Source organism: Pseudophryne corroboree, chromosome 3 (genome assembly GCF_028390025.1).
Source record: "Pseudophryne corroboree isolate aPseCor3 chromosome 3, aPseCor3.hap2, whole genome shotgun sequence".
Lineage (NCBI taxonomy): Eukaryota > Metazoa > Chordata > Amphibia > Anura > Myobatrachidae > Pseudophryne > Pseudophryne corroboree.
Genome location: NC_086446.1, coordinates 28,036,967 through 28,057,223, shown reverse-complemented (window position 1 = coordinate 28,057,223; position 20,257 = coordinate 28,036,967). Strand labels below are relative to the sequence as shown.

General features: G+C 49.4%; 1 protein-coding gene across 1 annotated transcript in view; it reads left to right on the top strand.

Moving 5' to 3' along the window:
• Positions 1-20,257, top strand: part of LOC135057099 (uncharacterized) — a 240,399-nt gene that overhangs the window by 138,629 nt on the left and 81,513 nt on the right. Inside the window, exons 7-8 of the mRNA XM_063963000.1 lie at positions 5,417-5,494; positions 8,125-8,300. Of these exons, the coding sequence (XP_063819070.1) occupies positions 5,417-5,494; positions 8,125-8,300 (254 nt within the window). The remainder of the gene's footprint in view (positions 1-5,416; positions 5,495-8,124; positions 8,301-20,257) is intronic.

Here is a 20,257-nt window from a genome sequence, read left to right as displayed (position 1 = left end):
GCCTCTACTACGTCAGTCCTGGCTCGCCGGATATTGTGGCTGAGATCCTGGTCTGTGGATCTGGACTCTAGAAAAACTCTGGAGGTACTCCCTTTCAAGGGAGATATTCTGTTTGGGGAGAACTTAAATAAGATAGTGGCTGACTTGGCTACTGCCAAAACTGCCTGTCTACCAAATACCGCTCCTTCTGTGTCGAAGGCTAAAGGTACGTCCTTTCGTCCTTCAGGTAAAGCAAAAGGTCAGGTGTACCACAAGCAGGCCCGCACTTCCAAACCTGGAAAGCCGTAGCCCAAAAGAGCCTGGGCTGCCCGTCAGCCATCTTCCAAGACCGATAAGCCTGCCACATGACGGGGCAGGCCTCCCCCTGGGGGATTCCAGGGTGGGGGGCCGGCTTCTAGGGTATACCCAGAAATGGTTGAAGACCACTTCAGATGCCTGGGTATGGGAAGTCGTCACTCGAGGTTACGCCATAGCCTTCAAAAACCGACTCCTTCATCGATTTTGATCAGACATCCCGTTGGACCAGACAAAGGCAAACACTCTGCATTCGGTGGTACAGACCCTTCTGGATACAGAAGTTGTAGTACAGGTGCCTCTTGCTCGGAGGGGCCGGGGGTACTATTCTCCGCTGTTTCTAGTCCCGAAACCGAATGGGTCCTCCCGGCCCATTCTCAATCTCAAGGCATTGAACAAGTTTGTGAAGGTTTCCAAGTTCCGTATGGAAACCCTTCGCTCTATAGTTCAGGCCTTGGAACCTGGGGACTACATGGTCTCCCTGGATATACAGGATGTTTACCTGCATATTCCTATAGCAGCGTCACATCAGCGATACCTGAGGTTCGCTATTGGCAACCTTCATTACCAGTTTTGGACGTTACATTTTGGTTTAACAATGGCGCCGTGCGTTTTCACCAAAGTAATGGCGGTGATGACGGTGGTACTCCACCGTCAAGGGGTCAGGATACTGACGTACCTGGATGACTTGTTAATCCTGGCAAATTCCCCAGAATTTCTCCTGTGTCATCTGGATATGACGGTCTGGTTTCTACAAGCCCACGGGTGGCTCATCAACTGGAAGAAATCCTCCCTGGTCCCTGCTCAGAGCATGGTGCACCTGTGAGCGCTATTGGACACTCACAACCAGTGGTTGTTCTTGTCTCAGGAGAAAGTCCTGAAGCTTCAGGACAGGATTCGTTGCTTCCTTTATCGTCCACAAGTGTCGATACATTCGGTGATGCAGGTGCTGGGCCTCATGGTCTCAGCATTCGACATGGTGGAGTATGCTCAATTCCATTCTCGCCCCATCCAGAGGCCGATTCTAGCCAAGTGGGACAGCCTGCCTCACCGAATCAGGTCTCACATGATCTCATTGACTCCGGAGGTCCATCTGTCGCTACTTTGGTGGCTCCGTGACCAACAGTTGTGCAGGGGTCGTCCCTTCTGGATATCCAACTGGGTCCTGTTGACAACAGATGCCAGTCTAAGAGGTTTGGGTGTGGTGCTGGAGCAACACTCCCTTCAGGGTCGGTGGACCAAGGCGGAATCTCTCCTCTCGATCAACATTCTGGAATTGCGGGCGGTCTTCAATGCGTTGAACCTGGTCCAGCATTTAATTCAGAACCGTCCTGTTCAAATACAGTCGGACAACGCCACCACAGTGGCTTACATAAATCATCAAGGCGGCACTCGAAGCCGTTTGGCAATGAAGGAAGTCTCACGGATTCTACGTTGGGCGGAACGCCATCTACCGGCCATATCGGCAATATTCATTCCGGGAGTCCTGAATTGGGAAGCGGACTTTCTCAGTCGTCAGGACGTGCATGCCGGAGAGTGGAGCCTCCATCCAGAAGTGTTTCAACTCCTAGTGGAAAAGTGGGGTCTACCAGATTTAGATCTGATGGCGTCTCGACACAATCACAAGGTTGCGGTCTTCGAGCAAGGACAAGGGATCCTCAAGCAGCATTCCTGGATGCGCTGGTGGTGCCGTGGAGGTTTTGGCTGCCGTACGTGCTCCTCCGGTGTCACTCCTGCCCAGGGTAATTCGGAAGTTCAAGCAAGAAAAAGGAAATCTGCTTCTCATAGCTCCGGCGTGGCCCAGACGGCCCTGGTTCTCAGACCTGCAAGGCCTATCGTCAGAGCGTCCACTTCTGCTTCCACAACGCCCAGACCTCCTCGTTCAGGGCCCCTGTGTCTACCAGGACCTAGCCAGGCTGTCTTTGACGGCGTGGCTCTTGAATCTTCCGTCTTGAGGGCTAAGGGTTTTTCTTGAGGGCTAAGGGTTTTTCTGAAGAGGTCGTTAAAACTATGTTGCGGGCCGGGAAACTGGTTTCTGCTCGGATTTACTATAGGGTCTAGCATTCCTACTTTGGTGCGCATCTAATAATTATGACGCTTCCAAGTTTAGTACAGCCAAACTTTTGGCTTTTCTGCAGCAGGGCCGAGATTTAGGCCTGCGTCTGGCCTCCCTCAAGGTTCATATTTCGGCCTTGTCGGTGTGGTTTCAGAGAAAAATTGTGACTTTACCTGATGTTCATACTTTCACTCAGGGTGTGTTGCATATCCAACCTCCCTATGTCCCTCCTGTGTCTCCTTGGGACTTGTCGGTGGTTTTGGAGGCATTGCAGGAGCCTCCATTTGAACCCCTTGGTTCAGCTGACCTTAAGTGGCTTTCCCTTAAGGTGGTGTTCTTGCTGGCTATTGCCTCTGCTAGAAGAGTGTCGGATCTGGGTGCTTTGTCTTGTAGTTCCCCATATCTGATTTATCACCGTGACCGGGCGGTTCTTAGGACTCATCCCGGATATTTACCTAAGGTGGTTTCTTCGTTCCACCTTAATCAGGAGATTGTGGTTCCGGCCTTTGTCTCTCCTGATTTGTCTCCCAAAGAGCGGTCTTTGGATGTGGTACGGGCTCTCCGTATCTACGTGAAGAGAACTGCTTCTATTCGAAAATCTGATTCTCTCTTTGTTTTGTTTGGATTTCACAAACGTGGCTGGCCTGCTCACAAGCAGACCCTGGCCAGATGGATCAGAATGGTGATTGCACATGCTTATGTGAGGGCTGGTCTGTCAGCTCCTGCTCACATTACGGCCCATTCTACTCGGTCTGTTGGACCTTCTTGGGTGGCCCAACGTGGTGTGACCCTTGAACAATTTTGCAAGGCGGCTACGTGGTCCTCCGGTAACGCGTTCATAAGGTTCTATGCCTTCGATACTGCCGCTTCCCAGGATGCTTCCTTTGGATGCCGGGTTCTTGTGCCCGCTACAGTGCGTCCCCTCCCATAAGGAACTGCTTTAGCACATCCCCATTGTCCAATCCTTGTGGAGCCCAGTGTACCCCGCAGCATAAAACGAGATTTATGGTAAGAACTTACCTTTGTTATATCTCTTTCTGCGAGGTACACTGGGCTCCACAAGGAGCCCACCCTGACGCACTTAGCTTCTTTGGGTTGGTATGGCATTAGCCGCTGACACTTCTCTTGTCGTGAGTGTGTGGTGTATGTGGCTACGTTGTCAAGATCCTACTCTACACCCCATTTGTCCAATCCTTGTGGAGCCCAGTGTACCTCGCAGAAAGAGATTTAACAAAGGTAAGTTCTTACCATAAATCTTGTTTTTTTTCATCCACTAGAGCAGGCATTCCCAACCACGGTCGTCAAGGCACACCAACAGTGCAGGTTTTAGTGATATCCAGGCTGCAGCACAGATGGTTAAATCAAAATAACTGAGCTACTAATTAAGTCACCTGTGCTGAAGCCTGGATATCACTAAAACCTGCACTGTTAGTGTGCCATGAGGACCGTGGTTGGGAATGCCTGCACTAGAGGGTCACTGTAGTACTCTTGGGATATGGACGGTGTGATAGCAGGGATAGGCAAATTTCAATATTTAAATGTGTAACCCTCCTTCCCCTCCATACTCCCAAGATGCCTCAGTGTTTTTTGTGCCTTCACCAGGGAAGGTCGAATCCTGGAGTCATTCCAGGTTTTACTTTTTATTTTTCTAAATATTTTTTCTTTTTTTCAATCACACTCCCTTCCGAGCTTATTAGGAAGTGTGGGTCTGGGAGTGTGCTGCTGTTGTGCAGCGAAGGCTTGTCGGTGCTTAGACAGAGAAGCCCCACCATAGACCTTCATCACCGTTAGCTGACTCAGCCATGGCTGCAGGAGCTGGACGGAGCTTGAAGAGAAGCCCCATCGGAGCCTCCACATTACACTGAGGTAACGAGCGGGTGGGCAGCTCATCCTGCCGCCGCTCCGTTGCGCCAATTTGTGGCTGTGGATAGTGGAGCTGCTGCCCCACCATGTGCGTGGAACATTTTTTGCACGGGGAGAGCTGCTTACTGATGTATAATGCAGCAACTCAAACTCCCCCGCTTTCCAGCTCTTAGCAGCAGTCAGACACACACTGCCACTGGGCGCTCCACCGGTTCCCGGCAGCGCGGCTCCACACAACGCTGCCACTGGGCGCCTTTCAGTCTACACTTTGCCTACTCTAGACAACTGGGAAGCGGCTTACTGCAGCGCAGCTTCCAGCAGCGGTCAGATAATGCTGCCACTGGGCACCTGCCACAATCCACCGGCAGCGCGGATCCAAACAGCGCTGCCGCTGGGCGCCTGTCAGTATACATCTCGGCTGCTCCAGAGAAGCCCCATCACAGCACACATCTCCCCTGCTCTCCAGCTTCCATCAGCGCACTAGATCACAGGGAGTAGCTACTGCTGCAGGGCACCATCACTCAGAGGGGGGGTTGTGGGTGGAAGCTAGCTGTGGCTCACTAGCACTGCTTTATGCAGTGGGGGAGGTCATAGCGGTCCCTAATCCAGTGGTTCCCCTAATCTTAAGGGATGGTGGTCAGGGCTATAAGGGACATAACAGGCTATGAAGCCTAGGTTATGAGTGCTTTTGGAGTTACATAGGTTTTACATTTATGTTATAGTCTTATGTCTATGTTTAAAAAAAACACATGCTGGGATGCCTTTTTCATACAAAGGTTACACACCTACAAAATATGTCAGTCCTACAACACACGGCCACTGGAGGGGGCAGGGGTGTTTAGTAGGTGGCGCAGTGAACATCATAGATTTACTCTATAATGCAGTGCACGCGGTATTACAGACACTACAGTTATTTTCACTGAGTTGTGCAGACGTTGTCTCACTGTATTATTGTCTGTGTGCATGACAAAATCAGAAATAGCAGCTTGTCTGTGATAACTGTGAGAATCCCTGATTTGCAGTCACAGTTGTCCGCTGCACAAAAAGACCGTGAGGCAGCTAAGTCTGTTCACAGTTAATGCCGTCTGAGCAGCCAATGTGGGCACAGGATTTTTCGAGAACTTTGCTGGGTTTACGAAGTCCATGTATAGTTCAATTTCTAAGAATAATCATTTGTCTCATAATTACATTCTCACGATTCAGTGCCACATCTCAGAATTGGGCCAGGAGTCAGATAGTGAGGTCACTTATAGCCCTAGCTATGGTGATCTCATTAGAGCGGTACGCCAGCTGATAGGTTGCACTGAATCATATGACGTTTTATTGCTAGCAGACTAAGGGAGACTGTGTGTTTTTCTTATTCATATCTCTTAAGCAGTTAATAGAAGCATGGCTAAATCCAGCTAAACGCGTTTCTGTGACACCGCGATTTCTGTCTAAATATCCTTTCCTATAGGCTACAGGGATGTTGCTTACACCTGTTTTGAGTTGGAGTTTGGGTTAACAAGGCTGTAGTTGCATGGGCAAAACAGCTCAGGTAAGGCCTACAACAGGGGTTTTCCTCAGACCACCTTATATTTCTTACCGATCACATTTGTGAATTGGTTGAGTATTTATGTGTGGCTTCGATGAAACATAGAAACAAGAAGAAAAACAGACCAACCTGGGGGTCCCGCAATAACAACTTCATAGGAAGATAAGAGAGGTATTGACTATGGTGGTCATTCCGAGTTGTTCGCTCGTTATTTTTTTGTCGCAACGGAGCGATTAGTCGCTAATGCGCATGCGCAATGTCCACAGTGCGACTGCGCCTAGTAAATTTGCTATGCAGTTAGGTATTTTACTCACGGCATTACAAGGTTTTTTTCTTCGTTCTGGTGATCGTAATGTGATTGACAGGAAGTGGGTGTTTCTGGGCGGAAACTGGCCGTTTTATGGGTGTGTGCGAAAAAACGCTACCGTTTATGGGAAAAACGCGGGAGTGGCTGGAGAAACGGAGGAGTGTCTGGCCGAACGCTGGGTGTGTTTGTGACGTCAAACCAGGAACGAAACTGACTGAACTGATCGCAGTTGCCGAGTAAGTGTGGAGCTACTCAGAAACTGCTAAGAAGTGTCTATTCGCAATTTTGCTAATCTTTCGTTCGCAATTTTGATAAGCTAAAATTCACTCCCAGTAGGCGGCGGCTTAGTGTGTGCAAACCTGCTAAAAGCAGCTTGCGAGCGAACAACTCGGAATGAGGGCCTATATACGGTGAGGAGTACACTGCCCCTAGCCAGCAACCACTATATCGAACAATATAGGGAAAGGGGGGGGGGGGGATTCGGAAGTATAGGTGAGCGGCCAGAACAATGATATCGGCCGTCCAGACTGAAAAAGTATGCAAAACGGTTGAAATTTAAAGAGAGCCAGCACTAAACAGATCATGTGGGAACATACAGCAGAGAGATAACGTATAAAGCATTATAAATATACATCACCCAGAGGACCAATAGGAATGTAAAGAAATAGTCCATACAGTCCAACATAGGAACCCAAAGTTCACGAGCTGATGGAGGGAAAAAGCGGTATCATAAACGGCAACGTGTGCGGAGCAACAATGGATCAGGAGAGTTCCAAGATGAAGTTCATATAGCAGATTCATTCCGACACCGGGTCAGGGGCTGCGGTCTCCGAGAGAAAAGCAGCAGCATCTTCAGGGGTGGTAAAATCTTTAAAGGATGTGCCGTTGAAGATTCTCAGGTGTGCGGGATAGAGCAATGCAAACTTACGGCCTTCGTGAATCAAGTTAGAGCAGATAGGAGAGAACACCTTGCGGAGGAGCCTGGTAAGCTCCGGGGAGAAATCCTGAAAAAGCAATAGCTTGGCGTCTTCCCAAACAAGATCACGTACATGGCAGGAAGCGGACCATGGTGCTTCTTTATGGAGGAAATTAAGACAGCGAAACAGCATAGCAGGTGGATGAGGCGATATGGAAGAGGGACGGGAAGGACCCGTTCTGTGGGCACGTTCCACCGCAAGGTCCGAGCAAACATCTTGTACTCCAAGGAGATCAGGTAGTGTATGGCAGAAAAAGTGATAAAGAGCCAGCCTTTTAATTGATTCTGGCAGCCCAATGAGCCTGAGGTTGTTTAGACGCAACCTATTACCAAGGTCGTCAAGCTTCGACCACACCGTGGCCCTCATTCCGAGTTGATCGGTCGCTAGCTGCTTTTAGCAGCAGTGCAAACGCTAAGCCGCCGCTCTCTGGGAGTGTATCTCAGCTTAGTAGAAGTGCTCAAAAAAATGTTAACGCAGTTTCAGAGTAGCTCCAAACCTACTCCTACCTTGCGATCACTGCAGACAGTTTAGTTCCTGCTTTGACGTCACAAACACGCCCTGCGTTCGGCCAGCCACTCCCCCGTTTCCCCAGGCATGCCTGCGTTTTTACCGGACACGCCTGCGTTTTTTTTAGCACACTTCCGGAAAACGCTCAGTTACCACCCAGAAACACCCACTTCCTGTCAATCACTCACCGATCAGCAGAGCGACTGAAAAGCGTCGCTCACCCTTGTGTAAAACTGCATAGTTTTGTGTGAAAGTACTTTGCACGTGCGTACTGCGGCCCTTACGCATGCGCAGAAATGCCAATTTTTAGCCTGATAGCCGCGCTGCGGCCGAAAGCAGCTAGTGATCAACTCAGAATGAGGGCCATGTTTTAAGATTTCTGCAGTTTAGCAGAGATGTCAGAAAGTTCAGCAGTTTTTTTAAAAGTCTCACCAGCGGTATGCTCCACATGCAGAACACGTTTAGCCAATTGCTTATATTGACTCTTGCTATCCAGGACAGCCTGTTGTAGAGCAGCAGCATGTGACTATGCTTGTTCTTGAAACAGAGGCTGCAAAGTTTCCTTTACAGCCCTATATCTTTATAGGACAAAGAATGTGCAGGAGGTTGAGAGGGCAGTGGGCCCCCAGCAGCAGACCCAGCAGAGGCAGGAGGCACGGAAGGCAGAGGAGCCTGGCTGCCAGCAGGAGCAGCCACTGCTTGAGCTCCAGAGTCCAGGGAAGCTGCGGTGGCCATCTTGGAAATGGAGCCGCAGGCTTCAGGGTTGGCGCGGGGTGCTTTACCCTGCATCGTGGGATTCAAAATCCTGTCCATACAGGGGGGCTAGTAGTGCACAGGGTGGGTGGGGGGAGCGGACCGCTCAGTGGATGCCCGGAACGGGCGATATGCAGGGTTTAGTGGCGGGAGGCATCGGAGCTACAGAAGAGCTGTGTCACTCCATGCAGCGCCGGAACCAGAAGTCTCAATCACTGCTGTTCCTGTTCAAGTTTGGTTAGCATGGCTTTCCTCTTGTTTGTGTGTGCTGGTTCGAATCTCACCACTGTTCAGTTAAATCCTTCTCTCGAAGTATGTCCGTCTCCTCGGGCACAGTTTCTAGACTGAGTCTGGTAGGAGGGGCATAGAGGGAGGAGCCAGCCCACACTATTGATTTTTTTAAAGTGCCCATAGCTCCTAGTGGACCCGTCTATACCCCATGGTACTAATGTGGACCCCAGTATCCTCTACGGACTACAAGAAATGGATTTACTGGTAGGTAATTAAAATCCTATTTTTTCTGTTGTCTATTGCCATCACTATTACAAATCCATACAACCAGTGTTTATTATCATTCATTACACCCGGCACCCACTATAGTCAATCCCTCAGTGCAAGTCTTTCCTCCGCTCCATTTTACTCCATACACAGCCGCAGTACATCACTCAGGACTTTCTCCCATTCCCTACTCTTCCTTCTACTTCTGTCCTTCCACCGACAGATAACTCTGGTCATCTTGGTAGTAATCCCATACTGTTGCCAGTGGCATAAGTCCTGGTGGGCACCCTAGTACCGGTAGGCGCATCTAGTCTTAAGGGAAAAGTGGCTCTTATATGCATAAAGACCTGCTGGTGTACTCTATGGGTCTTACTGTGGGGTGACTAGGGTTATTGTCCAGAATATAGACCACGTGTCAAGCCACTGAACCTACCCCATATCCTTACAGTTATACCATGTGTCAAGCCATTCCACCATACCCGTCTCAAACCCAGATTTCTGCACCACTCAGTCCAGGTATATACTCTTGATCATAACAGCATAACCAGCTCTAAAATGGTAGTAGCCTCATGATTCGCTCATTTGTGGATGGATCCAGCGCAACAAAACACTGCCCAGATCCTGATTAGCCAGATCCAGGGTTTGACCTAGCAGCTACGGGATCTTTCTGTTTGAGGGGAAACTCAGGAGGAGAGCCATAGGTCTGAGTCCGTCTCGTCACCAACCCCAAGGGAACCAAAAGTCAATCTCCCAGATAGGTTTACCAGGGACCTTAAACACTTCATTAATTTCTGGGAGAGAGGCAAGTTTTATTTTAGGCTCAGGTCCCACTCTTCTGGTTCAGAGACCCAGCAGGTGGAGATCATAATGTCCCTCTTGCAAGGTGACACGCAATCTTAGGCATTTGCCCTTCCAGCAAATCACTCCAGTCTGTGTTCTGTGGATGCCTTCTGTAAAGCCCTGGGGCCTTAAAGACCCAGATCAGGCAACATCCACAGATGCTCACCATCGCTCCTTAAAATAATGAGGGAACACAGCCGAGGTTTATTGCACCGAATTTTGCCGTTGGGCCAATGATTGCGGTTGAAACGTCCCGGCCCTTCTAAGTTCCATTTAGGGCTTATGGAACAAATAAAAAATTTCCTTGTTCAATATCTTACTCTGGCTACCCTGGATGTTATAATGGAGTTAGCCATCAAGGTGGATAGGCGGTTTCGGGAACAGAAGATGGAAAAACAAGTTCCCTCACCATCATCTTGATGGACGGTGTCAGAGGTTGCTGTGGATACCGAGGAACCCATGCAGATCGGGGCATTCCGCTTGACCCCCCCAGGAAAATGCTAGGTGACGCAATCTTGGATTGTGTCTTTATTGCGGGGGCAAGGGGCATCTGGCAAATACTTGCCCGCAAAAGGCGGAAAACAAGTAGACCTGATGGGGGGAGTTTTCTCAGGTCTCTGTTCCATCTCCCTGAATAATTTGTTGTTGCTTCCTACTAAGATTGTCTCCTCTACCAGTCAGATTGAAGTGCCAACTTTTGTAGATTTCGGAGCCACTGGAAATTTTATGGATTTGGAATTTGCCCATGCCCGAGGAGTTCATGGAGAATTTAGATTCACCTATTTCCATCTGCGGTCTAGATGGCCATCCCCTCCTTAACGGTCGGGTGAACGCCTGGACATCAGTCCTTCATTTTTCTGTGGGAGCTTTACATTCTGAGGAGCTATCCTTCCTCCTAGTTCATTGCCCTCTTACTCCAATTGTTTTGGGCCTGCCTTGGCTAAAGTTATACAACCCGATGTTCCACTGGGGTACTGGATATCTTGTTTCTTGGGGTTCAGGATGTGCCGCTAAATGTTTGACCATACCGGTCCAATCAGTTCATCCAGTTCCTGAATGGTTGCCAACTCAGTATCTGGTATACGCGGACGTCTTCTCTAAACAACAAGCCTCCTCACTGATCTTATGATTGTGCAATTAATCTTATGCCTGGAGCCAAGCTTCCAAATGGTGCCCATACACTTGTGAGATAATCGGTGCTAACCTTCGATTTCGACTGGATCTGTGTGAGAACTCGGAGGATTGTATGCACACTTAAGGTACCTTTCGACGCGATGCGCGGGCATGCCGGTCGAATCTCGCGTCTCAAGATAGTATGTGCTGCCTTTAATTGTTATCGAATTGCTGCGTGAGCTCATGCTGTTTTTTACTACTTTCGATTTATCACACTGCGATGTGCGATATGTGAAGACAGGAGCTGACTTTCTGGACACTCCTCTTCCCCTCACTGCGCACATGACTGGAGAGGAGGCTGGAAGCGCGCTGCTGAGCTCCCAAACAAACCGCACAGGGTAGGCAGGCTATACCACTGGCCACCAATGACTATTATTCTTTTTTACCAACACTGCCCACCATTATGCTGCTGCACCCAGAATTATACTGGCCCACTGCCCAAAATGCTGCACCACTGCAAGCCCCAGGCAGCCGCGCCATAAACGCCATTAGTCTGTCTCTACTACTGGAGGCCCGTTCACAGCTGCTCCGAAAACCAGATGAATTTGATGACTTTGCATCATATGTGAGTAAAACTATGCGTAAGGTTTCTGCGCAGCAGCAAGTAGAGTGCCAGCGCCTGATGTCACAGGTTTTGTACCAAACACTCTCAGGACAACGGACACCAGAGTGGAAAGTTCATGGGCCAGAGCCTCAAGCACCTGCTCATCTCCCATTGACCTTCAGTTCACCACCCACCTACCCTTCCTCCAGTACCCATCCTTCTCCGCATCACAGCTACCATTCCGGTTATCCGCAACCGCAGACCCCATACAACTACCCTTCCTCCACTCTCCATCCTCCTCAAATCCCTCCTCATCAAACCAGCCACCCTTTCCATGATCGTCAACACCCACCCCCATCCACCCACCCTTTCCCCACTATCCAATCTCCTCAAACCAGCTACCCTTCCCAAGGCAGCCACACATCCACCGTCCCCTCCGCAATTTTGACCTCCTTGATGTCACAGGGGGGACAAGAGGAGCAGGAGACAAGTGTCTTTCAAATATAGGGTGATTCTCATTTACTGCTGCCCTTGTTATACATACCAAGAGATGTGGTGCATTCTGATACTACGGTGAGTGTCAAAGCTTTCAGGCGGACAATGCACAAATACTGCTAGGGACAGATTGATGGTACCAGGGTCCCATCTTCCTGCCCCTAGCTGCACATGTGCATTGCGCCCCTGGCATCGGTGGCACTCAACACCGCAGTATCAAAATGCACCACATCTATTGGTATATATAGCATTTTTTTTATCATTTCATAAATGTAATGATGCGCATGTGCTGCATCATGAAAACCATGGTTAAGAGTGGCACCGCTTTCAGGCGCACAATACACACATGTTGCTAGGGGAAGGTTGTTGGTTCCCGGGGAACCACAATCTGCACCTACCTTCATGTGTGTATTGACAGTCCGTAAATTTGCAATATTTGTCCAGACCCAGGCCACAGAATCCGCTTTGAAGGTTGGCTTTGACTACTCCACCAGGCGGTTATAGGCAGTCTCTCTCTTCTGTTTGTTCAGTCACCCACAGGCACTCTTCCTCACGGTACACTCTGATATCATGTGCCACTACCACCATTTATCATACTGCACCAGATGCTACCATAAAGATACTGTTCGAAAAAGTTCAGCCATGTTGGTTGCATATTTATAAAAAGTTATATGTTGATATATATATGGAATTTGTTTTACGTTTCTCAAATGTAAATGCTGCCCTTGCTATATATAGCAACAGATGTGCTGCATTGTGATACTACGGCATTGAGTGGCACCCCTACCAGGGGCACAATGCACACATGCAACTTGGTGCAGGTTGATGGTACCGGGGACTCATCTTCCTACCCTAAGTTGCATGTGTGCATTGTGCCCCTGGCTGCGGTGCCACTCAACGCCGTAGTATCAAAATGCACCACATTTGTTGCCATATACAGCATTTTCTTTATCATCTCATAAATGTAATGATGCACATGTGCTGCATCATGAAAACTTTATACTGTTTGTTGACGTTCAGCCATGTTGGCCGCATATACAATTATGTCTTGAAATAAAAAGCACATATCTTTTCTACGCAATTTCAGTTTGAAAAATAAAACATTTTGTTACACGACAAGCAATGTGTGGTGTAATTTTCTTACCTTGCAGTACTTATACTGAAGCACTTTGATAATAGCCTTGCAGGTTTCAGGTATGATGTGTCCCAAAGCCTGCGCAGAGATACGTGTCCCATATTTCAGGTCCTCAAACAACTGTCCAGTAGCAAGGAACCGCAGGGTAGCCACGAGCCTCTCCTCAGCAGGGATAGGAATCCGCCATTTGGTATACCGCTTCTGTATGAGGGGGGTCACCAGATGCAGCAACTCCTGGAAGGTGTCGTCATCCATGTGCAGGAAGTTGCGGTAGTCATCCGGGTTGTTGTCCCTGATCTCATCCAGGAGGGGCATGTAGGAGCGAGTAGGCCGCTTAAGCAGCCACTCCTTGGTCCAGCAAGATCTCTCCCTCCGCCTTTCCTGGGCCCTCACTCTGTCTGCCCTCATCTTCAGCACAGAGTAGCACATGAGAGCCTGATAGCGAGTAGAATCCATCTCTACACACACACACAGCAATATAGAAACACTTTGTAATGCAAGCAGAACAAAGCAGTGGGGGTCATTCTGAGTTGTTCGCTCGCTAGCAGATTTTAGCAGCATTGTACATGCTAGGCCGCCGCCCTCTGGGAGTGTATGTTAGCTTAGCAGAATAGCGAACGAAAGATTAGCAGAACTGCTACTAAATAATTTGTTGCAGTTTCTGAGTAGCTCCAGACTTACTCCTACACTGCGATCCGCTCAGTCCGTTTCGTTCCTGGATTGACGTCACAAACACGCCCTGCGTTCGGCCAGCCACTCCCCCTTTTCTCCAGACACTCCCACGTTTTTTCCTGGCACGCCTGCGTTTTTCCGCACACTCCCAGAAAACGGCCAGTTTCCGCCCAGAAACACCCACTTCCTGTCAATCACACTCCGAGCACTTCAACGATGAAAATTCTTCGTTCGGACGTGAGTAAATTTACTAAGTTTTGTGTTAAAATATTTAGCGCATGCGTACCATGCGCAAGCGCATTTTAGCCTTAATCGCTCCGTTGTGAAAATCGGCAACGAGCAATCAACTCGGAATGACCCCCAGTGCACGGTAGCTAGCAATGTGGAACGAGCAGCAGGTATAAACCAAACTTCTCTAGTCACAGAGCAAACAGAAGAGCACAGACTATAAAATGGCTGCTTGTTTATATATCGCCAGCTATCCACTATTAGTATTTGAAACCAATTACAATAAAGGTTATGTTTTATAGGAAGTTGTCCTATACCTAGATTCAGATTTTTCATTACAGTAAGTTACAGATGAGTGCCCCAATGTAGAATACTTTTTCTTTTTGCGTTTTAATATGTTTATATATCCCCCAGATAGGCCAGCCCTCTATTTACATTTTTAGAAATCTCGCAGATAAATCTGGTGTGCTTTTGGTCAGCATGCCATGCGCTCGCATTCGTGCTTCCGATACCACCCGATTTCCGGTCGTAAGGGGCATGAGATAAATCGCAAGATTGTATGCGCATCGAATGCACAAAAAAATGCACTTTCGATGCGATTTGTCTAAAGGTGTGCTTGAAAGGAAATCGGGCCCGATATCGCGTTGAAGGCAATCGGACAAGTGTATGGGCACCAAAGGATCGGCTTTATGCATGATCTTTGCCCGAGACTAAATCCACGGAGGAGTACATCCGGGAGAGTTTGGAGAAGGGTTTTATTTGCCCATCCAAATCACCGGTAGGAGCAGGTTTTTTCTTTGTGGGCAAAAAGACGGTTTATTGCAGCCATGCATAGACTATAGTGGTCTGAATAAGGTGACAATAAAAAATTCTTACCCCTTACCTTTAATTTCTATTTTGTGTGATCAGTTGAGGGAAGCTACAATTTTTTTTAAAATTGATTTATGTGGAACATATAACCCAGACTTGCCTACTCTCCCGGAATGTCCGGGAGGCTCCCGAAAATCGGGTGACCCTCCCGGCCCCCCGGAAGAGCAGGCAAGTCTCCCAATTACAGGGCCCCCCCCCTGCCCGGCCGCCCACTTAGCGAGTAAAGTGGGCGGTCCAGACAGGCGATGACGCGATTCTTGTTAAATCGCGTCATCATAGCCACGCCCCCTGCTGTATAATGCTGGTAATAGCGGCATTACACAGCGAAGGGCGGGGCTTACACGGGACAATCCCGTAGTCACCCCCAGCCCGCCTCCGACACGCCCCCGGTCCGCCTACGCCACGCCTCCGGTCCGCCCCCCTCTGCACTCACATCGCAGCCCGCCCCCCTGCCGAACCGACCTGGCTGCTCTCTCCCGGAGAGAGCAGCCAAAAAGTCGGTAAATATGATATAACCTCATACGGATCCAGCAGGGGGATAAATGGAAGACCGCCTTTATTACACATACAGGTCATTATGAGTATTTAGTTATGCCGTATGGACTTTCTAAAGCTCCTGCTGTCTTTCAGGATCTCATTAATGATGTCTTCCGAGAAATTCTGGGAAAGTTTGTGGTCGTCTATTTAGATGATATCTTGATTTATTCACGTACCATCCAGGAACATCGCATTCAGGTTAAGGCGGTTCTCTCGAAACTAAAAACAAAAAAATCATCTTTATTCTAAATTGGAGAAGTGTGAATTGAAGGTGGAGAAGACCAAAACAAAAAACTGCAACAGACGAGCGCCTAATCATCAAATAAAAAATGAAAACCAATACATGTTTCATAGAATTAAATAATCACAATTTTATGTTCCTGATAGTCTGCGCTTGCCGGAATACTATGTGTAGTATTGTAGTGATAGCATAGAACAAGAACAAACGAGCGTCCTCGGCTTCAATGTCTCGAAGGAGAAAGACACGTGAACGTGACGAAACGCGTCAGGACCCGCCCCTATCCACACTCAGCTCAGGTGAAATCTTCCAGGTGCTCCTTGGTCCCCGCTGCACCCTCCGTCTACAGCATCCGACATCAGCGGCTTCAGCGCACACGCCGCCACGACCGGGTTGTGAGAGAGACGGTCTCTTCCTTTCCGCTGCACAGCGTATATGGGCATTGCAGGACATTGAAGCCGAGGACGCTCGGCTCTTACCAGCCCATTTTGGAAAGGTATTGAATATCAATTTTAACCGAGGGACTTTTAATCCATTAGGATCCCACCAGCACACCTGGTACTTATCAATTATCTAACAAGTGGAACACGGAACTTTTCACCCCAAAAAAGCTGAGTTATCACAATATACCACTAGTTCACGTCTAGTGATTGTTCTTACATATATATATATATAATTCACCGGTTATTGGATAATTAATCTTTTTATATGTTTTATCAATAAACATTGTTATTTTTTTACGTTGGCTCTCTGTACATTATGTTTTGTTCCTGATATGCTTGTTCTCTTTTTGAAGGTGGAGAAGGTAGCCTTTCTGGGGCACATAATCACATCCAAAGGATCCGAAGAAACTCCAGGCGATTCTAGATTGGGTCCATACCCAGACTTCTGTGCCACTCAGTCCAGGTATATAGTCCGGATCATAACACTAACACTCAAAGCTCCATTCCAGCACCCAGAACGGCTGGATAACACGCTCAGAGCTCCATTCCAGCACCCAAAACGGCTGGATAACACGCTCAGAGCTCCATTCCAGCACCCAGAACGGCTGGATAACACGCTCAGAGCTCCATTCCAGCACCCAAAACGGCTGGATAACACGCTCAGAGCTCCATTCCAGCACCCAGAACGGCTGGATAACATACTCAGAGCTCCATTCCTGCACCCAGAACGGCTGGATAACACACTCAGAGCTCCATTCCAGCACACAGAACGGCTGGATAACACACTCAGAGCTCCATTCCAGCACCCAGAACGGCTGGATAACACACTCAGAGCTCCATTCCAGCACACAGAACGGCTGTATAACATACTCAGAGCTCCATTCCTGCACCCAGAACGGCTGTATAACATACTCAGAGCTCCATTCCAGCACCCAGAACGGCTGTATAACACACTCAGAGCTCCATTCCTGCACCCAGAACAGCTGGATAACACACTCAGAGTTCCATTCCTGCACCCAGAACGGCTGGATAACACACTCAGAGCTCCATTCCAGCACACAGAACGGCTGGATAACATACTCAGAGCTCCATTCCAGCACACAGAACGGCTGGATAACACACTCAGAGCTCCATTCCAGCACACAGAACGGCTGGATAACACACTCAGAGCTCCATTCCAGCACCAGGAACGGCTGTATAACACACTCAGAGCTCCATTCCAGCACCCAGAACGGCTGTATAACACACTCAGAGCTCCATTCCAGCACATAGAACGGCTGGCTAACATACTCAGAGCTCCATTCCTGCACCCAGAACAGCTGTATAACATACTCAGAGCTCCATTCCTGCACCCAGAACAGCTGTATAACATACTCAGAGCTCCATTCCAGCACCCAGAATGGCTGTATAACACACTCAAATCTCCATTCCAGCACCCAGAATGGCTGGATAACATACTCAGAGCTCCATTCCAGCACCCAGAACGGCTGGATAACATACTCAGAGCTCCATTCCAGCACCCAGAACAGCTGGATAACATACTCAGAGCTCCATTCCAGCACCCAGAACGGCTGGATAACACACTCAGAGCTCCATTCCAGCACCCAGAACAGCTGGATAACACACTCAGAGCTCCATTCCAGCACACAGAACGGCTGGATAACACACTCAGAGCTCCATTCCAGCACACAGAACGGCTGGATAACACACTCAGAGCTCCATTGCAGCACCCAGAACGGCTGTATAACACACTCAGAGCTCCATTCCAGCACATAGAACGGCTGGCTAACATACTCAGAGCTCCATTCCTGCACCCAGAACAGCTGTATAACATACTCAGAGCTCCATTCCAGCACCCAGAACGGCTGTATAACACACTCAGAGCTCCATTCCAGCACCCAGAACAGCTGTATAACACACTCAGAGCTCCATTCCAGCACCCAGAACGGCTGGATAACACACTCAGACCTCCATTCCTGCACCCAGAACAGCTGTATAACACACTCAGAGCTCCATTCCAGCACCCAGAACGGCTGGATAACACACTCAGAGCTCCATTCCAGCACACAGAACGGCTGGATAACATACTCAGAGCTCCATTCCAGCACCCAGAACAGCTGGATAACACACACAGAGCTCCATTCCAGCACCCAGAACGGCTGGATAACACACTCAGAGCTCCATTCCAGCACCCAGAACGGCTGGATAACACACTCAGAGCTCCATTCCTGCACCCAGAACGGCTGGATAACACACTCAGAGCTCCATTCCAGCACCCAGAACGGCTGGATAACACACTCAGAGCTCCATTCCTGCACCCAGAACGGCTGGATAACACACTCAGAGCTCCATTCCAGCACCCAGAACGGCTGGATAACACACTCAGAGCTCCATTCCTGCACCCAGAACGGCTGGATAACACACTCAGAGCTCCATTCCAGCACCCAGAACGGCTGGATAACACACTCAGAGCTCCATTCCAGCACCCAGAACGGCTGGATAACACACTCAGAGCTCCATTCCTGCACCCAGAATGGCTGTATAACATACTCAGAGCTCCATTCCAGCACACAGAATGGCTGAATAACACACTCGGAGCTCCATTTCTTTCTATTCAGTATTGGATGCACAGTACTATGCACCATTTGTATTACGGTACCGGTGGGATCTGCGCCACCAGTATTACGTTAACGGCGGGGTCTGCGCCACGTTATTACGGTAACGGCGTGGTCTACGCCACCAGTATTACGGTAACGGTGGGGTTTGCGCCACGTTATTACGGTAACGGCGGGGTCTGCGCCACCTGTATTACGGTAACGACGAGGTCTGCTCCACCTGTATTACGGTAATGGCGGGGTCTGCGCCACCTGTTATTACGGTAATGGCGGGGTCTGCGCCACCTGTTATTACGGTAACGGTGGGGGCTGCATCACCTGTATTTCAGTAATGGCGGGGTCTGCGCCACCTGTATAATGGTAATGACGGGGTCTGCTCCACCTGTATTATGGTAAAGGCGGGGTCTGCGCCACCTGTATTACGGTAACGGCAGGGTCTGCGCCACTTGTATTATGGTAACGGCAGGGACTGCGCCACCAATACTACGGTTACAGCGGGGTCTGCTCCACCTGTATTACGGTAACGGCAGGGTCTGCGTAACCTGTATTACGGTAATGACGGGGTCTGCTCCATCAGTAATACGGTAACGGCGGGGTCTGCGTCACCTGTATTACGGTAATGGCGGGGTCTGCGCCACCTGTAATACCGTAACGGCGGGTCTGCTTCACCTGTATTACGGTAACGGCGAGGTCTGCGTCATCTGTATTACAGTAACGGCAGGGTCTGCTCCACCTGTATTACGTTAACGGCAGGATCTGCGCCACCAGTATTACGGTAATGGTGGGGTCTGCGCCACGTTATTACGGTAACGACGGGGTCTGTGCCACCTGTATTACGGTAACGACGGGGTCTGCTCCACCTGTATTACGGTAACGACGGGGTCTGCTCCACCTGTATTACGGTAACGTCGGGGTCTGCACCACCTGTTATTACGGTAATGGCGGGGTCTGCGCCACCTGTTATTACGGTAACGGTGGGGGCTGCATCACCTGTATTTCAGTAATGGCGGGGTCTGCGCCACCTGTATTATGGTAAAGGTGGGGTCTGCACATCCTGTATTACGGTAACGGCAGGGTCTGCGCCACTTGTATTACGGTAACGGCGGGGTCTGCGCCACCAATACTACGGTTACGCGGGGTCTGCTCCACCTGTATTACGGTAACGGCAGGGTCTGCGTAACCTGTATTACGGTAATGACGGGGTCTGCTCCATCAGTAATACGGTAACGGCGGGGTCTGCATCGCCTGTATTACGGTAACAGCGGGGTCTGCGCCACCTGTATTACAGTAACGGCAGGGTCTGCTCCACCTGTATTACGTTAACGGCGGGGTCTGCGTCATCTGTATTACAGTAACGGCAGGATCTGCACCACCAGTATTACGGTAACGGTGGGGTCTGCGCCACCTGTATTACGGTAACGGCAGGGTCTGCGCCACTTGTATTACGGTAACGTCAGGGTCTGCTTCACCTGTATTACGGTAACGGCGAGGTCTGCGTCATCTGTATTACAGTAACGGCAGGATCTGCACCACCAGTATTACGGTAACGGTGGGGTCTGCGCCACCTGTATTACGGTAACGGCAGGGTCTGCGCCACTTGTATTACGGTAACGTCAGGGTCTGCGCCACCTGTATTACGGTAACGGCAGGGTCTGCGTAACCTGTATTACGGTAATGA